The sequence below is a fragment of the Tympanuchus pallidicinctus genome, unplaced genomic scaffold, assembly GCF_026119805.1.
Source record: "Tympanuchus pallidicinctus isolate F22 unplaced genomic scaffold, pur_lepc_1.0 scaffold12, whole genome shotgun sequence".
Taxonomy (NCBI): Eukaryota; Metazoa; Chordata; class Aves; order Galliformes; family Phasianidae; genus Tympanuchus; species Tympanuchus pallidicinctus.
In genome coordinates, this window is record NW_026294637.1 from 13,385,415 (window position 1) to 13,409,287 (window position 23,873).

Genomic DNA, 23,873 nt, shown 5'->3' on the forward strand with positions numbered 1-23,873 from the left:
GACTCTCCTAAACACAACTCTTGGAGAAACCACCAAATCTCAAAGCACCAATGACATCTTTCTTACAGTAACGTGATTGAACAAAGTCATATTGTTAGCAGATGCGTATTAAGCACAATGTTTTATTATGCAGCCAACGGAAGTCTTTTGCTTTGCAAGGAAATTTTCCAGAGAAAAAGCCTGACAACATCTTATAAGGTCTTCAGTCTTTATTGTACACCTCTAAACACGTCCAGTCAGAAGGATTCCTCTGCTGGTTGGACAGAGCTTGCCAGACATTCCAACGATTAAATTTCAGAAGAGCAAAAACATTTCCCATGGGAGAGCGTGTTACTCTATAAAGGGAACTCTGCCCAGGTTACCTTCTTCCCCTCTCCTCCTCAATGCTTTTAAAAAGAGCGGTAGGGCCCCCAAGCTTTAATACAACACATCAATGATAAATATATGTATGCTTTAATTGTACAAATTCATTTTAAAATAAAATGGAAATACCAATCAAATTCCTGCTTTGAAAGACAGTCTTATGCCTGAGAAATCTGTTGTTTCTTCGACCATTAATTTCATCACTTTGTAAATTCTCCCTTTCTACAGTCTATCACTATCAGTTCAAGATCCACTTTATAAATGAAATCCAAGGCAAGAAGATAGACCCAAGTTTTACCATGTCTCTGACAGGCACTAAGGACGATGCTAAAAACCTGCCCATCACAATGTGAGTATTGACATTGCATGTCATTGGACAAGTAAGGAAGGAAAGGTTAATTTACCATGTCACTTGGATAATCAAGCTGTGAATGACTTGGTTTAACTACAAGTAATTGGAGATGAACCAGCAGTTGTCCTCTCTTCACCAACACTCCCTCAAAATTATGAATTTTTACATTATTCATACAACTCTTCTATGAAGGATCTCTTAAACAAAACAAACAATCTTGGAAGTTTCTCTTAAGATTTGGTATCCTGTCCACTTTGGTCCATCCCAGGCTAGCACAGGGCAGTTATCAATTCAAACTAAATGAAGCAACTGCAATTAAGGTAAAGAAATTTGGCTATTTCCCACAATGGATACGTTGTCGGCATTATCAGAAGTAAAGGCAGTCTTTGCTCTAGGAGACAGAAGGCATAACACAGTATTATGGAACACCTCTTTTACATTCAGAAACCGCTGGTACTTTGCCACCTGTCCAAGCTTCTCCTAACTTCTGCCATTTTTTCCAAGCAAGTTGTTGTATTTCACAACTTCACTCACCTAGAGGAAGAGTATGCCAGAGGCAGTAATGTCCTCTCTGGAGGGAGGAACAGTTCTTTCTTTGATTTCAAAGAAATAGTTTATTTTTTTAAAGAACTTAAACCCATTATAATTGAGATAGCATTATTCTATTTTTCATTTCTGCAGAGTTGAAGGAATTAATGGGAATAAAACCTACTCTTTTCTCATCACACTGGACACCGATATTGGTGAGCTACTAATGATCAAGTTTAAATGGGAAGGAACTGCAGTTTGGAAAAATATCTGGGACACGTTTCAAACCATAATACCATGGACAAAAGGCACTCGTCGACCAGGGCTCATAGTGAAGACAATACGAGTGAAAGCAGGGGAAACACAGCAAAAGTAAGTGCAATGAAAAGAACCTGCTTCTGTAATAAGACAGCAAGCAAACAGGTGCTCCTAGCTCTACCACAATGATCCCCCTCCCTGTACTCAGACCAGTCGAGTTTATCCATGTCCAGCCTCTATCATTTTATTTTTTTTTAATTTTAGTCTCAGATCAAAATGCATGACTTTGAAGTGACCTGTGAGAAGAATTTTTGTGCTCAGGTCTAAAATGAATTGTGGAAATATTCAGTTAATATTCAGAAATATTCAGATAACAGATCCAAGGAAGAACTCAAACAAGCAATGCATTTTTTCTACACAATAGTAATAAATGATAGCGATTTCTTATTTTTAGAATCTAATTATCTCACTCTATAAGGACCATAAGAAATTTCAAAGAAACAAATATAAACCAAAATGAATACTGATTCAAACTTTAAGGCCTTGAAAATTCAAAATCCTACTTGGAAAAATAAGACAAATCTCAATTATTTGCTTTTCAAGATACACTTGTTTCTTTTGGAACTGGACCCACAGATCTGAGTGGTACTGGTCTCCAAATACAGCAAATGCTATTAATACTTTTGAAATTGCTTATTTGGACAGAAATTTCAGCCAGAAGAAATAACAAAACTTGTAATTATTCCTACTGCTTTAATCCTTTGAGAAATTTTAATTGAGCATTATAACTAACAAGAAAATCATGTCTTACCTTGCAACTGTGGCTCAGCCTCAGGTGTTTTTCCTTGTTATGGTCTCTTTCTTACCAGCACACCAGTTACAACCACATGCAGACTTCCTGTGGAACAGTATTTATTGGCAGAGCTGCAGCTCCTTGATGCTAACAAAAAATCCCCACAAATTGGGCAATTTAAAAGGGTGGCAGAGGAGTATCATATATATTTTTTTCCCCTTTCCAAAAATGTGTTTCGTAGATACTTCTTCCTAACCCTGCACTTTGCACACTCTCCTGCCAAAAATACATATAAAACTTGTTTTTGTAACGTCTCCTGCTGTTCAGTACTGACCTGGCTGCCAAAACAAATTAAACTGTGTGGTACAAGGCAAACTGGAGAGCTGTTTTAAAAAAAAAAAAAGATTTTGTACCTTGAGAAAAAAATTCCTCTCCAACAGTCCTGTATCATTAACACAGAACAAGCCAATTGCTACTGATACACTATTTAGGATAAACTGGAAAAAGGGTAAATGGTGTGGGGAGTTCAGGTGGTATTTTCAGGTATCTAACAATATTTAGAAGCTGTTTTGCTGTAAGAAGCAGAAGTTTTTGCCAATATTTTAAAGAATAACATGCTCTGTTTTCTTTCTGTGCAATCTGGGATGTCACAGGAAGGTAAGTACAGGAAATGTAAAGACAGTGTATTTAGAGAGCCATTTCTTACAGACAGCATCCCTTAAAAGTATTATTCTGGTTACACGCTTTGTTTTCTTCCTAGAATGACATTTTGCTCTCAAAGTATTGACAACATTCACCTTTATCCAGCCCAAGAGAAAACATTTGTGAGATGTGAAGATCGATTTCGGCAACAAGAGCGAAAGTGAACAAGAAGAAAAACCAACTAATAAGCAAAGCATATTAAAAATAGCACACATCTGGCAGGATGTTTTAAAAACACTTAGCGAGACTAAGCACAAATCTACAAATTCCGGTGGCTTCAGAGGTGATGAAGAGAATATAAACAAATGTAAATTCTGTGATGCAATGGCAAACTGAAAGGCACTGTGCTGATATGCAAGCCTACTCTCAGTGATCAATGAGCAACTTTATTGACAGCAACTGTTAATTTTAAATTAGTTGAAGTCTGAAATAATCCTCGCTGGAAATCAAAACGCTACTATTTGAAATAATCACTGATACACCTCTTTGCAAGAAGGAGTTTCATTTCCAGTTAAATACTTTGAATCATCAATAGTGACAATCCATTAAATATTTCCTAAATTATTTCCTAGTGCAGATGGAGTTCAACAGTAAACATACTCCGAGATAGGCAACACTGTCAACAAAAAGTCTGAATTTCTGATTTGATGACTTTCAAAACTAGAAAACATCTCAATGTACAGAATGCTTGAGCTATTCCTTATAACTATATGGCAAGGAAAATAACTACATCACCCCACAAAGCTATGCCTTATGGAAAATGCTTTGCCATTTAGCCGTTATAGTGTACTAATTTAAATCAATAGTAATTTAATAATGCTTCACGTACTACTCACCACTGTGGCACAAAGAAGTTCTGTTAACTTGTGTGTGAAAATCATATTTACTTGTTTGTGTAACACTTGAAATTTTTACATTTTAAATTGCTGTATAGCAAATCTTACTATCATTTTAAACTGCATTAACAAATGAAAATGGTAAAACTTGTCCTCAGTGCATATAAATAAATTTAAAGAATTCAAACATACAAAATTCCATTGTTTTCCATATTGGAATATAAACTACACAAATAAACTGTCATCTCAGATCAGTCATGTTTTATGCTTACAGGAGAGCATAAGTAAAATAAGTAGAAATAAGTAGAAAGAATTTCATTTGTCACTGAGTAACTAAGTACAATAATCATTAAAAATTAAGTTTCTGTGGCTATTCTGAATGTATTTGTTTTAAATGTTCTCCAAATTTGAAAACAGTCACAAGAACTGATATCATACCAAGATACTGAAGGAAATTTGGAATCAAAATAATTAGATGTTACCAGAATTAAAGTGAGATGATCTAAAAAGCATAAGGAATGAGCAGAGCAGAACCAGGAATCCTGCAAGCAGCTAACCATCATCAAACAGCGAATGCAGACAACTTTGCTGATCATAGTAACTCCCAGAATGGTAACTCCTAACTTTTAAAAGCTGTTTTCAGTAGCTAACATCCATGTAATTAAACAGGAATAATCAATACAGAAAAAGGAAGACTGAAATAAAGACCTCATAACAACCACCCCAGCTGGTGAGACAGCTTCTGATGAGAGTTGTGTGACATAAAACACACACATTCTCACAGCTTTTTAGGTTATGGCTTTCCTGTAGCAACACACCCGAACACACTTGGCACGTTTTAGGCAGTAAAATTAGCCTTTAATAGCACTACTACTTATGTGCTAAAAAGGTTGATACAGGGATCCTCTATAAAGAAGTTTAAAAGCATTAGTCCAGGAAAAGTGGGTGAAAAAGTCAAAGATGTCTACAGTGTGCTGAAGCCCAAAGAGCAGCGATACTGCAGCTTGGGGACTTCTCAGTTCTCTGGGGAAAAAACATCTTTCAGTTCAGAGGTAAATAAGGTATCTCCTCAGGTAACACACCTTGAAAACTTTCCTTCAGTCGAACAGAAAAATTAAGAGAACATTCAGTATTTGAACTCTCGAAGATACAAATAAATTTATTCTGATATCATTTTTCACAATTTAGATGTTCAAACTAGTCCTGTGCCAAGTAAATCCTGTGTTTTTGATAGCTGTTAGACTAATTTCTGATTTAAAAATAATAAAGCCTATGTGGCAGCATACACCAACTGCCTGGCAATGCCAGAAGGCCATAGCTATGATTCCAAGTAGCTATGGCAGTGCCTCACATCGTGCTCAAACTGTTGTTAGGTCACTAGAATACTGAACTGAGACCCTGACAGCCTCACAAGTCTGCTCCTGTCAGAGGAAGCACAGTTGAGAGTAGCATAAGGACTGCTGAGCCTTTAATCACCGGTGTTATAATGAGCCACCAATGTAACATCTGAGGCAAAGCCTGTGCTTTGTTCTCTCCCGCCTTCCCAAAAAGCAATATTGGAACATTAATCAAAGGCCAAACTACATTGCTGGTTTCTGATCTGTCTGGTTTAAATAAAATGAAATTTCATGGTACAAGGGGAGTCTGTGACAGCCTTCTCTCATTCCTACCATTCTGACTACTCATGTTTCTACAGCCAAGTGACGCTCCACAAACACAACATAAGAAATATGCTCAAGTGAATAGCCATAACAAGGGATTATTAAGTCAAACATTAGTTAAAAAACAGCTATTTGTGTCCTCCTTGTTTTCACCTAAACACACCTAAAAATACATGCAATGTGTTTTATATGCTTAGGCATTATTCTACCGCTTTGGTGTGAATTCCCAGAAGTGAAAATATAAAAACTGCCAAATCTATTAGGTAACCACGATGCTGGCATGCACAACGGATCTACTCCAACTGTTATGTTATTATCTTTTGCCCTAGCAGTGCTACTCAGCTATAAAGGGAAACACTCAAAAATATCATGGGGAAAGCAAGTACTGTGAGAAAGGAACTCTGAATGTGCTTTTATTACATCAAAGCATATCCCGCTCAGTTAGGGAAACAGATGCCTAAGCAGACTATTCTCAACAAACATCCCTGAGAGGAAAGACTAGCGGGAGAAGTTGGCATTTAAAAGCAATCTTATCTCTTAAATCAACTTAAAAATGTAAAAGAAAACAGACACACAGCTTGGAAAGCTTGAAAACACCTTGAAAAAAGCAGATTTGATCCCTCTCAAGGTCTAATCCATTAATTGTGTGCTGAGATTATTCCATGTTAATTGGGGTATTCCTCTTCAAAAATAAATTTTACAATCATTCGCTAGCTATAATTCCAGGCTTGAATAACCCAAGAGTAGTTAGTTTCTATATCAAAGATGAAAAAGAGATAGCTTTAAGTCACTTGTGTGATCACAGCAATGAAGACAGACATTTTTAGAGATTTTCCTTAAACAACACAAGAATATTTACTCTTGCATTTAACCATGAGATGTGAATAGAGATGCACTTGGAGAGTACACAGGTAGTGTGCAATTGCCTCTGAGTGCAACTGCCCATTCACAGCAAAAGCAAAAAAAGAGTCTGCATATTCCTTTTTGCCCTCATGGTTTAAAAAGTAAATAGATCTTCAAAAGCTGATTTCATCAAGTCTATTTATTAATGCATTTCAAGTTTCAAAAAACCTTACATATCTTTGCACAATACTTCATTTTTATTTTTATTTTTTTTTTGCAATTTTAGTAAAAATTTCCAAAGTGAACAAAAAAGATACTGTATAAAACACAGTGGACATGAAATTGACAGTAGTATTCCATTGCCTTGAACTTTCTTTTTGATTTACCACATCTTGACTTGCAGTGGAGAGTTCAGTGCACATTTCTCTTTTCAGAAAACATTTAACTTAGACTCAAAATAAAATAGGGCAGCGTTTGTCTGCCGAAATCCTACCACAGGATAACATTACAGGCAAAAAATGTACATGTTCCAAAGTCTACCACACCCAAGAAGTTACTAAGAACTCTTGCTGAAGAAAAGTCACCATTTTAGAAATGCAAACCCACTTCCAATCTTTGCACAGTCTTAAAACAAATGTATTTAAAATGATTTAAAAGCAACTACATACACTTCTATCTAGTTAAGATCATTTAGAATTATTTATATAGTCTATTGGACCAGGGTTTCATGTACAAAATTTGTCTCTAAACCATGTACAAAAAGCTGTATTTTGAAAAAGTCACCACATACTGTACAAGTTTACAAGGAAGAGATCCCATTATATTCAGTAATATTTTTGGCCTTGCTGGCTTGCGTCACATTATGAGAATGATTGTGTAAACCTTATACTCTTAAGAAACAAAAAAAAAGAAAAAACAAAACCCAAAACAAACAAAGGAAGCCTGTCCAACCTTAGTAAGTTTTCTCCTAAGCAAAGCCAGGAAAATCATAGCCATTTACGCCTCTAATTAGCTCGGTGCTTTTGGAAAACAAGCAATAAATATATCAAAAGCTTAAACAGCTTGTAATGCCCTCCTTTCATCTCCTGCATAGCAGTAAGCACCTTAAGAAATCTTTTGTTTTCACTTTTAAAAATGCCAATTATTTACATTCGTAATAAAAACTTTGGAATGGGACATTGTGCTGTTGAACTTCACTACTGTTAGAAAATGGCTGGGAAAGTTGGTAGTCCTAACTACAGTTTTAACTCTGCCACAATAAGCTGGGCGAATCACTACTTTAGTGGTTATCAACCAACAGCATCTTGCTGAAAAGTTACTCAAATATCCGATAAATTAAAAAAGAAAACAAACCACTGCTTCCATTTCTTTCCTCATCCCTCAGAATCACGAACTCGTCACAATGAAGGAATATTGAACATCCCAAATAAACTGGTTGCAATTTTTAAAACAAGTTGAAAAACAGGCAGAATTTTCTACTAAAGCATGGAAAGATTTCATCTAACTATTCGTTATTTAACTGAACGATCAGACAAATTAAAAACATTGATGCTGAGCTACAAGACATCAGACGTTATATAAAAAATTTGAAACATTCTGGTATTTGCAAAGTTTGCACAACACCTGCTGTATCTCTAAAAGACCATTCGATCTTGTATGCTATGTCTTAGCAGCTGTTTGAGAAAAGATAAAATGAGTGCTTGAAACAACTTTGATCATGATAAAAAGTTTGATTCAAAATTGCTGTGTAAAGCATCACAGGATCCTTGACCATTACACACCATCATCCTCTGTTATCCTGAGTATGTCAATTAAACAGTAATTTCTTCATTAATAGCGGAAAAGTTTTATAATACAAAGAAACATCCATATTGCAATTCTCTTGTTTACAATTGCACACAAGTACGGGTGTACGTTAGAAATACATGTCTGCATATAACAATGTATATACATTGGCAAGTCATGTCTCCAATGCTGAGGTGGTCTAGCTTCCTAGCCTTGTCTGGCAGTTGAAAAATATATATTTTTTCAATTCTTGAATAAAAGTTTTACTACAGCCATATTTGCCTGCAAGTGAAGAAAATGCAGCAATGAAGAGCACAGGAGGGAGAAAGAACCATGATGCTCTAGGATTTTGTGCCACTAAATTAAAAGTATGCAAGAAAAACGCTTTTCTTCTTTTTGAGCTGGAAGATTCACTCGTCAAAAAATTCACCATTCCCACTTGTTTTGAGGGCAAATCATGCTTTTTTTTTTTTCTTCAATTGTTGAGAGTTAGACTGGGGACAACGATTTATTAGGTTTTTCTTTGGAGTGAGTTTTCCCATTGTAGGCACTAGGAAGAACCAAGGCAAAAAGCTGCAGTCAATGTCTCATATGTCCCATCTGATAGCTCTCTCGGGGCCTCTGTCGCTGCGGTGGCTGAGCAGTTTGTGGCGGTCTCCTCCTTTTTAAAGTGCCTGTTTCAAAGAAAGGCACATTATTAAAACAAGTGCAAAAGAAAAGACTTCCAGAAAAGTTGCCCAGCCAATAAAAGATAAACATAACGACTTTTTTGAAAAGCTTCAGACTTAGAACTGCAATGTTTTAAACACAAGATTAAACACATACAGCATTCATAGAGTACTTTTTCTTATCTCAGTAGTAGTTCCTTTAACAGTCCAATTCTTATGATATGTAGTATGGAATATAAAATGAAAGGAAGTCTGAGACAGAAAGCCTTTTCAAAGTCTTTCTTTTGTTATGCATATTATATTATAGGGAAATAAGGAAAGAGTTCTATTTTTATCAATTGTTCCCATGGCACGAATTCCATTTCAAGTTTTGTAGCACCAGGCAGTGGAGTACAGACTGGGATACCAGAAATTCTCCCTTCAGAAAAAAATAGAGGATAAAATATTTATCTGCTTACCTGGAAGTGGTTTATGAGGAGGCAACTTTGGATTACTGCTTGGAGTATGAACACTGCATATCTTAATGAAACCAGCCATTAACATGATCAGGGCAATTCCCATAAGCAATACTGCCCACCAATGAGCCTAAAAACATTAAAAGAAGTTTTTTCTTTGGTTTTTTTTTTTTTTTTTTTTTAATCTTTGCATTCAAGGGAGGCACGCATAGACATGAATACACACTGTGTATGGCTTTCTATTGCATTTTAAAAGTCATCCAGAAACTAACTGGAAACATTACTTAAGAAACCCTAATGTTTGAAAGGAAAACTGATTTGAAGTACTTACACACACACACACACAAAAAATAACTCCTTAAGATTCATAATATCATCAGAAGAGTATTTGAGACACTTGCACTACAATACAGCTATATAAGCCTAAAACTCAAAAACCTACTCAAAGTTGACTGTGCAGTTCTATAATACTTTCTTTGAGCTTCCCCCACCAGTCTATTACCACTGAAGCATGATCTAATGTAATAGCAGTAAGAATTACTGGAGGTCGACATGTTCACTTCCTTAAACGAAAGCAAAACATTCAAATATTAAGAGTTAATGAAAACTCAACAAGTTGAAATACGAACATTAACACAAAATGTAACGGTGTGAACTGAAGTGTCAACATGAACTATTTCCTACTTCCCTTCCTTGCACTGACTCCGTCTGTCAAGACATTTGCAGCAGTCAAGGTGCTTATAGAAATACTAGGAAAACAATGACTGACGATACTTCAAAGAATGCTGGAGTACTGACCGTGCTACTTAGCAGCTGCAAACACTGATTAACAACAACACTTCTTGTTAGACCAGTAAAATAAAAATACTTACCACAATCCATTCTGCGATATTTTCATACAGCTCAGGATTAAAAATCGCTTTCTTTAACCGAGCCAGAGGGCCATCAGCATCGACCAGCCGACATCTCATGAACACATCACAGTAGCCTCTGAAATCGTTGCAAGGAGATCCTGGTTGCAACGTAATAGTTTTACGAGCAAAGTGTTTCTCCCACCGGCTGGAACCTGTACTGGCACAAGTGTCCGGGTCCACTGAAAAGTGAATACAAATCAGATCAATTCTAATTGTTGTCCTATTAAAACGCATGTGCATGAATGTGTTAGCACTCCACTGTTTAAGACATCTATTTTTAATAAATTTCAAGTTAATATTATCTGTGAAATAACAAAATGCATTGCGTACTTTCTAAAAAAAACGAAATATAACACGATGTCTACCTGAAATAAAAATAAAAAGTATGATCTCAAACTAAGAAAAACTACTAAAAAAACTGTCACAAAATTCCTCCTATCTACTGGTAAATTCATGCTTACACAATCCAGACAAATCTTACTTTTTCTCATGCAGCAGACATGACACAATTCTCTATCGTCCTTGCCATCTGAGCTAGCACATGTACATTCCTCCAGGTCATACTTCTCACAGATTGAGCCAGTACATTGCTGTTGGAGACAAAAACCAATTTCACTTTAAACACACTGTCACTAGGGAAATACTAGGTTTTAAAAGCTGAAAGCATAACTGCCAACTTAGAAAGATGCTAAAAAATACAATAAATAGTTTGGATTTTTTCCGAAGCTTATATAATAAAGAATGATAATAACTATGCAATTTCAGAGCTACAGGCTTATCTGAGAATTTCTAAGGGTAATAGACTTTTTTTTTTTTTAAATAAAAGCTAAAACGCTATCTGATTTTAGTGAACTGTGCAAAAGCTTCATAGCACTGGAACAAACTGCAATTCACACTGAAATATGATTACTTACAATCATAATTAGAAAAATAAATCAAAAGCATATCTTCAAAAATATTTCCTCTCAGAAAATGAAAGTGGCTGAAAAACTCCATTTTTAATTCCACTGTAGGATGGATCTTCAAATTCAAATACAAAAGCCTCTGTTTATTATAAATTTGCTTCAAAATCCAGTACCTGCATAAAGACTATTCCTCTAGATTCTCAGGTTTTTTTAGCTTAAACAGTTACAAACTTATTTTATTAAAAACTAGACTGTGAATATGGCAAGCTAGAGCAACATCAGTTACAGCTCTTAGAAGGATGACTTCTGCTTACTTCTCATTTCAAGTAAACACAGATCAACTTATGAAAGACTTTCAACAGTTTTTAATAGCAACCATCACAGACTGTATCACCTAGGAAACTACAGGTGGTTCAGCATAATTTCATGTCCCTGAACATAGGAGGAGGAACTGTATATTTGCCAAGTTCAGCATGTACAGCATAACAAAGGCAACAAAATTACCAGACCAAGACTCAAGAGAAGTGTAGCATAGGAGGTAAAACGTGTTTTCATACACCTGTTTTTCACAACAAACTTTAAATTGAACCTCCTCAAGTCCTACAACTAACCTGATATTGTTAGCATCTTAATCTCTGTTGTACCTTCACAGTTATCTTAACTGAAAACTACAAGTACAATATTTCTATTGAAAGAAGGTGATTATCACGCTGTTCCTCATTAAGAATGGAAATTGCATCACTTCACAGCATGCTGCTTTGCAATAAACAACTGCAGAGTTGCACGCAGTCACAGAAACATACCCCTTTGATGCAAACTTGTGTACGCCTGTTGCATTCTGTGAAGTTTTGTTTAGGCTGGGAGGCTGGACAGAGAGCACTGAACCCATTGCACATCCCCTCCCTCGCACAGTCCGAATCATTTCGGCACTTATCAGTCTTCAGCTTGAAGTTGCACTGCGCAGTACAGCACGGGCCTTGACTAGGGCTAGAAAAAAGGAGGAAATATGAATATAAAGGAGAAAGTGAAAACATCTTCAGAAGAAATACTCATCTCAAAACCCTGTCAAGCACTAGGCACATTTCTCATCTGTGCCAAGTAAAATGTAAATAGAAAGTTGTTTTTCCTCCCTTGAGGTAACAAGGTATTTATCAGCCACTGGAGCAATTAAACTATTTGCAACACGTTAGAAAAATACTACAAGTGCATCTTATGTTAAAATAAATACAGACCAACAGCATTTCAAGGTTTACATATACAAAACATTAAATCAGCAAGTGAAATAATTAGTTCAGGAATAACTGACTAGCTTTACAGTATCAGTTTCATTAAAAAGTCAAGATTTCTTTCTCTCTGATTTAACATCCATAAGAAGTTTTAACTTTCTGCACAAAAGACCATTTACATTCTCTAAACAAATAAGAGAAGGGGACAGATCAGGAGAACTTGTATCAGCAGTCAGTCAGTTTACATACAACATTTTTCAAAGGAACCACATAGCTGCACTCATTCGTCCTAAACATTTAGGCTCCTTTTTGGCACAGACATGAAGGCAGCTGAGCCTCTTACAGTGAGGTACAGCAGTGCATCATCCCAGTAGATGTGACACAATCACAGGAAACAGCCACTGCTTCCTGAAGCTGTATTGAAGTACATATGTCAGCACTTCACTGTCAGCATGATATAAAACAAAACCTCAGAAACCAATGATAAAATAATGGAAGGCTATTCCTTTTTCTCCTACAGAAATGACAGAAATTCGTAAGGAGAAAAAAAGGCAAAGTCACTGCAACCACAAATTCATAGAAAGCTATTCTTCTACCACATCTACAGAACCAAATGCATGTTCACAGCAGATGCTACTTCTAATTCCACTCACAGGATGATAAGGATAATTTGGCAGAAAAGTTTAATTAGAACAAAACCTTGTATCTTATATCAAAAAGCTGAGCTGTTTTAGAGTTTTAACAGTAATTATCCTTGGCTAACCAGATGGTAAAATTTGTGCTGTCTCTAGAAAGGTACAAAAGTCTTTCATGTGAAGAAAATCCACTCAAGTTTTTAGACGAGGCAAAAACATAACATGTTTTAAGTTACGTAACAATGAGGCACAACTAGTCTTACATTACACCACAGCATTTAAGTCTTTAAAATCTGCTCTTATAAATCGTTGTGTGTACAACACTGTCAAGACACTAGAAGTTTACAAATATAATTCATAGGACAGGTGTAAAAAGGTAAAAACAGCCAGTAATTTATATTCTTAGAACATCTTCTGGTTAAGCAATACTGTAGAAATGGCACTAAGACCTAATTTCAGAATATCCTTCTGTTATTATTTGGGCAACAAATGCTTTCTTGTACCCTATTATGATAACAGCATCTCAGCCTTGTTTTTTCCAAACCATACAGCTTTTGCAGACTTCTGCACAACAAATTTCAGACAAAGATTATCAAATTTCAACACATTCGTCTGCACTACCAGCACTGATAAAATTCTCTAGACATAAACTTAGTATGTCACTGAATAGTCATCTGAACAACAAGACAAGCAAGCTACAGCATAGCACCAAGAATTGCACACCATACTTGTGCTGATGAACTTCACACTCCTGCATGAAGTATTTTATTTACAAGTATACTGTAACAGATAAGTACAATACCTGCAGGATTTGCCTGGTTTTAGCTTGCATTTTTTATCATCTGATTGGTTTGCATCGTAACAGCATTCATCTTTACACTGGTCGCTGTACCCACAATCACACTGCTCTCCTTCTTCTACCAGTCCATTACCACAGATAGGTTGACCAGACTCTGAAAAACACCAGTACATTTTTGTAAAAAGCAGTACAAAGAATGCACAAATAAGGAAATACTGACTTGCGAAAGCATTCACCTGGGTGAGACTGAAAGCACCTCTTCATGCTGGACTTCATACACTAGTAAATCAACCTGCACTACTTGCTCACTGCTCAGATTAGTCATTCATACAATTTAAGCTTCTTGGTATAAGGTTTCTTCTGATAACAATGGGAGTTTCTTGCATAGATAAGAAGTCTAGAGCACTAAGAACAAAGTTTTATGCTAAGCCTCCAGTGCAACAGAATCTTTTCCTCTTTGTAGAGTCTGACAACCTTAAAGCAAAAGCTGACGATACCGAGATGAAACACTTCACTCCTAGACCCAAAGCAACTTGCTGTACAATCTCACCAAATTTCTAAGAGAAGAGAGCTACAAAGTTATTACATCAAGTTCACAGAACAGAGAGGCTGCAGCCTTTAACATTTCTCTAGCATTTGACCATGATGCTCCCAGAACAACACAAACAATCAGGAAACAGACGAAGCAGGAAGGCATCTCTGGAGACAGTATTGTCCAGCATTCCACTCAGAGCAAGGTCAAATGCAGTAGGTTCCCAAGGGCTTCGTCCAGACAGACTGGAGTATCTCTAAGGACAGACTCTACAGCCTCCTGGGCAATCAGCTCCCGTGTTCAATCACCCTCACAGTACAAGCAAGACAAAGCCATACACACACACAAAAAAACAAACCATCACATTAAAACATGGAAAATCCTGTTTATATTTGTATCTTTTTTTCCTGCCCTTTCATTGGGTGCCGCTAAGAGAAGTCTGGCTCTGTTTCCTTCACTCCCTGTTACCTACCCTGTTAGGGATGCATGCAGACAGACAGGAGCACCCCTGACAGCCTTCTTTTCTCCAGAGTCTCCAGGCTCTCAGCCTCTCCTCACATGTCATACACTTCAGTCTCTTAACCATCTTTGTGGACCTTTGCTGGATTGTCTCCAGTACATCCAGAACATCTTTCATGTACTGAGGAGTTCAGAACTTGACACAACACTCAAGTTCACACACACCTCAAATTCAACTGAATCTTCCAGGAAAGTGATTAGCAAAACAAAAAGCATCAAAACAAATTCTAATTAACAACTTATCTGTTCTGCTTTCAGAATGACTGTGTACATACCAACAAAGCAGTTATTTCTCTTTTTCTCAAGAACTTGGCTGATATTTCGAATACTACAGAGTGAGAACTTGTTGTTATTAAGTTTGTCCCCAGATGTTGCTCTTGCATACATGATGTAATTCCCATTTTCTTTCTGTCCCAAGTTCTTGGACTCCCCTGGAGTACACTCCATCCCAGAATCATGCTGCAAAACAAAACAGTTAAAGTGTTTCTATTAAGACAGCTCTCTCTTCTTGTTTTTCTATGTATGCATGAGACATCTGGATTTGGTAGCTTTACAAAACTGAAACTTGGCTTTGTTAATCATAAAACACTACTTTATTCCTTACAGCTTCTCAGAACGTAAGGAAAACAAAGTTTACATTGACAACCGTAACAAGCATCTAGTTTTTCAAGCTAATTGATTTGAATTTTTGAGAACATATACAGGAAATTTGTGTCCTAGAATGAACACTGACAAAAAAAATTCCATCTTCTAAAGAGACTGATTTATGATCATAAAAAGGTGAAGAACTGGATGGAAGAAAAGCTGAAGGAGATAACTGAAACAGCAGCTCATCTTTTTTCTTGGTTTGAGGAAGAAGCAAAGAGAACTTCAGAATAGAGCAGAAATCTGTTTCTGTCTTTAGTGACAGTCTAATATCCAGTATGATGCATCACAGATCGGCACACTAGCCTTTACACTGACAAAAAGATGAACTGTGAAGAGTAAGATGAAGTTCAATGCTGCTCTGACACACACAACTTTCCAGGAATACAATTTATGTTTCCAAAAGTAGGTGAACACTACATTTAACGCACTCATGAGAATCAGTTATTACAGTTTGGAACAATCAAATGTTCACTTTTACATCTTTTCTTGAAGCAAAACAGAAGTCATAGAGAAATTGAAAGAACGACCCTCCAAGCTAGTCCAAGAGATATTTCACTCAGTGAGACTAGTTTTTCAGTTTCACATGCTCATATTTTCAACTGTAATTGAAACATTCATTCCTACTCAAAGCAGTTGTGTTAGGGACTTCTCTCAAGGCACATGAAGTATTCATATGCAAGCATCTGCTTCTGAGGAATTCATTTCTGTCATCTTAATTTCATTTTACTTTCCAGAGAAGAAAACTTACGTCAGTTTTAATAAAAACTAAAAACACCCCACCCAATTATCTTCATTTTCAGCAAAGCCAAAAAAGCCTCATGCTTTTGGTTTGTCACAAGCAAATCTAACTACCTAAACTTCCAGAAGGAAGAATTTTGTTCTAAAACGTCATTGTAGGTATCTCAATACTCTTCACATTTTTCTTCTTTTTAGTAATAATCTAAGTATAAATAATAGAATGAGAAAAGGAGACAGTTTTGTTTTCTTGTTGAATAAAGCATCATCTTCATTCTGCATTGATTCTTCCTCTGCTGTGGCATAAAACAAAATACATCTGAAGGACTTATGTGACTGTAGCCTCCAGTAAAAAACAAAGTTTTAGGAAGAAGTAATAGTTTCTTTATAAGACACTGACCTAGTAGAAAGAATCCACAAAACCAACCCTTGCACCAACATTGTAAAAGAAAGATATTACAATCACAACGTTGTAGAAAGAAGACGTACTTCCGCAACCTGCTTTTTGTACACAACAGCCATGCACTCATGATCATATTTTACTTATTTATAATTAGTGGTAAAAACTCCACTCAGAAGTGATGCCTTTCAAATTGATTGAAAGCAGCAGATCAAAAGCAATACTCACAGGTGAGCCAAAGTTATGTCCAACCTCATGAGCAAAAGTGATATGCGAAACCTTGGGAGGAACATGAGAGCCGTAGTTCTGAACAGTGATGATTCCAGTGTTCAAAGACTTCTTCTTACCATCAGAATACAGTTTGCTCTTTTCACATATTCCACCAGAGCTCCCTGTATTTAGGCAAAAATATAAAGATCACTCTAGAAAAGAAGCGCTCTGTCACTTTCATCTGATACTTGGAACAAGAAACAGCTTGCTACCTCAATGGATCCTCACAAACCAGGAGTAGGTCTGTGTAATTAATACTAATCCAAACTTTGAAAGGAGATTAAGTTTATCCATGCTAATGCTCTCAGCACTGAATGAGTTCATTCACACAAGAAATTAGGTTTTTTAGAATAGCTATTAAGCAGGATCTATTTTGGGCTTTTCAGTGCATGTACGAGCCCTGGTTTTATCATAGCTGTAGAACCTGACAAGTAGTAGGCAATGTCCAACACAGGTAGACTCAATCTACATCTCGTTTGGATTTTACTAAGTAAAAAAAAAAAAATAAAATAAAAATGAACAGTACAGTCATGGAAGATCTTCTGTCACAGCAAAAGCATTTACTAAAAAAATACCTAAGATTAGCAACGTGTCCTTGTCAGCAGAAGTAATTCCTTCTCTTCACTGTAAAATCTAAAGCCAAAAATGGTTTTGATGCGTGAGATAATCAGACTTGTTTGGAAGGTCAATATTCAAGAGCATCACACTTCATTTTGAAAAGTCTTGAAATTATTATTTGACTTCAAATTTTTATGTAAATGAGGTTTGTTCTGAGATTCTGTGAACATTCTAAAATTCAGCTGTTCTGCTCCTAAAAAGCAGTGGCAAGAAAACATTCCCCAAGGAATTCCCTTGCTTTCTGAAGTAAAATTTTATTTTTGGGAGATGTCCCATTCACTCGATGTCAGTACATGCATTAAGAACGAAAATCTGAAAATCTCTCAAAACAACTTGGTTTTCTGCCAGTTAGATCTTCTTTTTGGAAAAAGGGCTTACAGAATTCATACTCCAGTGCACCCAATGCTTGTCTATTGTATGCACTAGATTAATCATCATAGACCCAGTTTCCTATTTACAAGGTAACTTGCGTTTCACGCATCCTATGACTCTTCCACAATCACTAGAATTACTGCTCACATGTTCTCTTAACGTACTTACTCCACTATGAACACTTTATGAATGCTCATTTGAGCATTTTATTCTCCTGAAGTGAAAAGCAGATGTCACAGCACAAAACTTTTCACACAAATCCAGTACTCTTTAGCTAACATGTTTCAGAAGAAAGTATAGCAGCAGAAAAAGGAAGGTTATAATTTAAAACCTTAGTGAGATGTTGCTATAATGTTTCTTCCACCATTACTCAAATTCCATTTGTAGCTCTTCATAATATTCTCATGGAAGTATCCAGTCTTCTGCAAAGTCTCACAGACCTGTTATTTTTCTCCCTTCAGTAACTGCCATGAGATCAAGAATTAAGCTATAGAAAAAGACTGACTGCTCTCAATTTTTGTGGAAGTTTACACAATTTTGAATTTGTGCTGAGCTATAACTAAAGAATTTTTATTTCTTTGAATTGAAAAGAGTAACAACTTTCAAACATATTAATTTATAAAACTAATACGTCCCAGGAAAACATCAAGATGCAGCACGCATGAAAATCATTGTTTTATATATAATTTTTAACACAGCAAGAGATACTAAGACCCAAAATACATGACTAGATGGAAACTACGAGCAGCAGATCAAGAACACTTAGACAATTACTCTGTTAACTCCCAGAACAAGATATCCGTGGTTTTACTTATGTATCAAAAATATTTCCAGTCTTACTTACAAAACCTACAGTTCCTGCAGTGTTATTCTACTAAAAATGAAAACTGCATCGTTCTGAGCTCTCTGCCTGCATGCAGCAGGAATGCTTCTGCCTCCTTTGTCACTTTAGTGGTCATCTGTATCTGTCATAAATAAAATGCCATCCAATGTCACCTCTGTCAACTGAAAGAAATGTGCTCTTCCTTATTGCTGAGGTATTGCTCATCAGAAGACAACAAGACTCACTGAAGTGAGATATCCTGCTTCTATTATAAAAAAAAACAACATATGAAACCAAAATTGTGAACTGCTGGTTATGAAAAGTCTGCTTCCTGACAACTTATGTGAAAGTTCCTACTTTTCTTCTTTGAACCTACCTACAGTGCTTCCTTAATATCACAGTGTTGAAGGTTTGGATTCAATTACCTGAAGGGGCTCCAACCCAAGCCAGACCAAGGACTCCATCATCAAAATCACGGTCTGTAAATACATAGGCCAAGCAATAATCATCATGATTCTGTTCTGAGTTCAGTTCCAGAAACTTTTCCACACCAATGTTAGGAAATCTGAAGGGGTTTGAAGAGTCCTTCTCATCTACAGTTGTGTTAATCTAAAAGTGAATTGAAACAAACTGTTATAAGTGATTCATTGTAATTGAATTTGTAAGTATCAGCCAAGAGCTTATTGCTGTCAATATCTTGTAACGTTAAAGATGTTGCTGAAGATTTACAGGTAATGACATATTACAATTCCAATGCTTGGAAAAACAAGTTCTAAAAGTAAAAAATTACATTTGTCTAGTAAATCCTCCTTATTTGTTATTCCATTTTATCAACACCTGCAAGTTTATAATTATCCTCTTATTATTATATATATATATACATACACACACACACACACACACACATAAATAAAACACATATATATGAAACATAAGAAGTAGATTTGGTGTGAGCTGACTACACCTTCACAGTGACATAGCATGCTTCTGACAACGCACACCAAAATCAAACGCAGGGGGTAGCAAGTCATTAGCAAACAAAGACACCCAATATTAAACACTGACAGTAAACAGTAACAGGTGAACAGACCTGAAAACACCACAGGTCTTTTTAACACGCAATGCAGCTGAAGCTGCAAGTATTTCCAGTCTTACTTACTCTTATTCGCTTCACCATAAAGCTGATGTTACGGATTCCTGAGAAATCTGTTGAGCGGTAAATTGTGTCAATTGCTTTAACATGGCTGGATATCTGTCAAACAAAACAAAACACCTGCAGTTCAAAGATCTGTGCAGTACACCATAGATCATCTTAAACAACAGCAACTGCACAGCCTATACTTTGTTATACATACACATTATTACACAGCGTAACTCCTAGCAGGCCTTTTAAAAGCAAACACTGATGGCAAACATTGTACATACGAGGTTATGAAGTGATTTATTTCCAACATTAACACGACAAGTGAAAGCAAAATCTTTAGCAGTCCTTTATTTTTACATAATTATGTTAACTAGAAATTCAGGCAACTATTTGTGATACTCATTCAGCTCACTGTTACTATAAGTGGTACTATAATTAAAATTGTACTTTCTTTTTTTGGGGGGGGAAAAAATTTAGAGCATTATTCTTTTAATTTTGGTAGAAAAGCAGATCTGAAAAAAAACAAAAAAAACCCCTTATCAATTACCTTTTCTGATAGAATAGAAACACTAACTCACTGAGGTCCTGATCTTGAAGGCGACTTCAGAGCTTTGGAGACCGTGACTCAACTCAACTACAGATGTATAGTGTGATGAACCAACAGTGCAAGACACATTTGTAAACAGCAGTGCAATTTTCTACTTCAAGAGATGTATAGTTAAGGAGCTACATATATTTTTTAGCAATAAATGGTGAACAAAAAATGTTTTCCAATTATTGCTATACTGACAAATGAAAAGCATCTGCCTCTAGTTACCACTGCTTTTCTGACCTTCCATTATACGACACAATACAGGAACAGAACTCAGTGCTATTAACTCACAGTAGTTTGAGCTAAAATTTCAAACAGAAGTCTAAATGAGTGTTAACAGAAAAGCCTGGCAGGCTGTCAAACAGAACAAAAGTCTTCAGGAGGTATTTGTCTAAGTAAGAGAGGAGAGAAAAGAAGTAAAAACATATAATAAAAATCAGACAAGCCTTGTTTAGGTTATTCAACAAACAGCAGTTGTAATTATTAACTAAAGTAAGCATAAGTGTCTGTGACCTTTTTCACCAGCATACTGAGTACTTTTAGAGAAATAATGCATCAGTAATGCCAGAGTGCCTGTAACAAAGACAGGGTGACAGAACAAATGAAACTTAATTGCATACATTACTGCTCATTTAATTAAAATTAGTCAGAAAAAATCAAAATAAAAGCTGATTGTTTAAACAAAGGGCTTAGAAATACCTGTGCAATTACAGCTTCCCTGGTTCCATAGTGCTTATAGAACAGATGATCAGTCTGAATATATAGCTGACAAGTATTTTTTTCAGCTTGAGTGGCACGTTTTTTTCTTAAAAGCTGAGGACCATTGCTGTCAGGCTCTTCAGAAGGCTTCTGCACACACATGGGAAACAAATGCAATAATTTGCAGATGTAATAGACGATCTTAACATAGCAATAGTTTCTTTTCTAAACACACATTACTAACATGAACAGATTTTCCTTAGTTTCCTTCGATTTACAGTGTTTCAAGAAAGTTGATTTAAACTGAGTATACACTATGAGCAGTCTTCAAGTACATCATCTGTCTTAATGACAACTCAGCCAAATCCTTCCAAGCATTTTGGCTTTTTTATTACACAAGGCAGTCAATTTGAAATACATTTTTCTCATCCACGTGATCTTGCAAACTTTTCTTTTTCATAACTCTTTTTGAAGATGAAAAAACTGTTTGTAGACTAAAAAAAAAATACTGCCATGGGATTTAAATGCATCCTCACTAACACAGGTTACTTCATATTGTCATTAACTTGGTTACCTCAGCAAACAGAAGTACAAAGTCAAAATAAAGCCCGTTACTTCGAGCTGCATGTGCTAACACCTGTGTTATGGCATTTGCTGGTCCAATACCACACTACAGAATTTTTAGGAGCACATTTCTGGGAAAGCACATTACTTCCACTAGCACTGAACTGCATCGCACTGTCGATTACGTCTTCAACATCTGAAGTTACAATTTAAATATACTTCAAATTGCTGATGCTATTTTACTAACCATCGTGCATCATTATGTTAGCATATCTTGAACATCACAAAATGATGGCAAAAGTTCAAAATGTTCAGAACACAGTTAAAACTCAAATGAACTCAATTTAGTGTTGGAAACTGTTAAAAAAATGCCCAATTTCATGACAAGTGGTGCAACACTGAAGGCAAACATAGAACAAAGACTTTAAAAAGGTAAGCAAGATGCTTCCATAGACCACTGACCTCTTATTACAGGCAACCTGCAGTGTACTTGAACCCCTTCAAACTTGCAGCACTGCTAAGACCCTCCCACTCGTATGGGTGTTTATCACTGCAAGCACTCACATTACAAGAGTGGCCCACAAAAAATATGAAAACTCCTGCTCCTCAAGGACAAATATACGCATTTCAGATCAAGTGACCTTGAAACTTCCTTCTCAACTGCAATTCCTCTTCACAAGCTTAATTAAAAAATCCATCTGAAATTTCTAAAAAATCTGAGACCACATGGGACTCATCAAGACGAGGAGCTAGCACATCATAGCAGCAGAAGCAGTAAGAAAAAGAACCTGGAAACATTATTTTAAGAAACAACTAGAATATTTCAGGTTAAACATTTTCGTGCAGTTGTTCCTTGCAACACAGAGGAATGACACCAGTGACCAGAAGTAGGAAAGGAACCATGTAAAGAAAAAAGAGACTATTACACTAATTTCTAGTCAGGATAATTGATTATAACCTGTGTAGTACCTCTGTTGTGGGTTCTTCTATACCAGTCATCTGGTACTTCTGCATTCTTTCAAATACTGAATGATCTGCACATCCTCCTTGTGGTCCATATTTATGAGGATATTCTACAAAGAGGAAAGCCAGGCTGAGGTTTCAAACTCAAATGCACACGTGTCAAAATATAAAATATTTTAAAATATAAATAATATAATAAATACAGCTTTATCACAGCAACTTTTTCAGTTTGTATTTAACTAATAAGCTCACAGTTTCTGAAGGAAGCATTCTAAGATCTAAGCAGCAGCTTTTTTCCATTCATCGTTTTGACTAAGATACAGTCTAAAGCCTAACAAACCAAAAATACTATGACTGCTTCTTAAAATTGTTTTCTTATGGATATCGAAAGAAAATAGGAAGTGAACAATGTATGATGTAAGAACAAGAGTTATTATTTGGGCATCTTTACAGACTCACTGGAACCAATAGCAAGAGTAAGGAAATGAAACTCAATGGTAAATTATTATTTGGAATCAAATATATCAAAGATAGTTTGGATAAGACAAGGTTAGTTTTATCAAGATATAATCAAGCTCTAAATTTCACACTTCAATCATTAAAATGTGAGGAATATGAAACAAATTTAAATACTGTATTCTTGTCATGCAGCTAAAGGCACTACAGTTCTGTTAAAATAACTCAAGATAGGTTTATAGTCAAAAATATTGAAAGACTGTATTCATTAGACCCAATGATAACCCTGAAAGGACAAATTAATTAACAAATAAAGTACTCTTCCAATCTTTATTCCCCCCAGCCACACTTTTACAAGTGTTAAAAGAGATCATGTGGCTGTCTAAAGCTGGTTAATGATAAATTAGGTGAAACAAAACGTAGTTAACATTTTTTGAAAACTGGATCCTTTTCCAGGCACAAAATATTTGCAGCAATTATAAACTTTGCTCAGGAGGAAATAGCCTGATTGAATAAGCATGCTTAACATTGCAGCTTAAGAGCAACTAAAACCTTGCAGCTGCACGTTCTTCATTACCATACTAGCAAATCAACTTTATCTTTCATAAAGATGTCCAAGTACAGTACTGTAGTTCAAAGTGTATTTAAAGTCTGATTTTTATACAAGCTACCCTAATATAAAACAAAAACACTTTTTCTTCACTAAACTTTATGCCTTTTTCTTTTTTACTTCTGTTTGCCAAAGACGTTGTTAGCAAAATCTCGATTTTGCACTGAAGGCAATTTCCACCCACGTTTTGATTCTAATAAGGATT

The 23,873-nt window shown here is 35.9% G+C and overlaps 2 protein-coding genes across 3 annotated transcripts in view; one reads left to right on the forward strand and one right to left on the reverse strand.

The window, feature by feature from the left end:
* The window catches only part of LIPC (lipase C, hepatic type), a 42,587-nt gene extending 35,330 nt beyond the window's left edge, over positions 1-7,257 (forward strand). For both annotated transcript variants that reach the window (XM_052671581.1, XM_052671582.1), the window contains 3 exons: positions 592-712; positions 1,397-1,615; positions 3,055-7,257. In XM_052671581.1, coding sequence (XP_052527541.1) covers positions 592-712; positions 1,397-1,615; positions 3,055-3,160 — 446 coding nt within the window. In that variant the 3' untranslated portion in view covers positions 3,161-7,257. The remainder of the gene's footprint in view (positions 1-591; positions 713-1,396; positions 1,616-3,054) is intronic.
* ADAM10 (ADAM metallopeptidase domain 10) overlaps positions 6,518-23,873 on the reverse strand; it is a 42,403-nt gene continuing 25,047 nt past the window's right edge. The window contains exons 5-16 of the mRNA XM_052671580.1: positions 22,609-22,712; positions 21,076-21,225; positions 19,800-19,892; positions 19,066-19,249; positions 16,786-16,949; positions 15,050-15,233; positions 13,727-13,877; positions 11,867-12,050; positions 10,640-10,748; positions 10,117-10,337; positions 9,248-9,374; positions 6,518-8,795 (exon numbers count right to left, since the gene is read on the reverse strand). Of these exons, the coding sequence (XP_052527540.1) occupies positions 8,701-8,795; positions 9,248-9,374; positions 10,117-10,337; positions 10,640-10,748; positions 11,867-12,050; positions 13,727-13,877; positions 15,050-15,233; positions 16,786-16,949; positions 19,066-19,249; positions 19,800-19,892; positions 21,076-21,225; positions 22,609-22,712 (1,766 nt within the window). The 3' untranslated portion in view covers positions 6,518-8,700. The remainder of the gene's footprint in view (positions 8,796-9,247; positions 9,375-10,116; positions 10,338-10,639; positions 10,749-11,866; positions 12,051-13,726; positions 13,878-15,049; positions 15,234-16,785; positions 16,950-19,065; positions 19,250-19,799; positions 19,893-21,075; positions 21,226-22,608; positions 22,713-23,873) is intronic.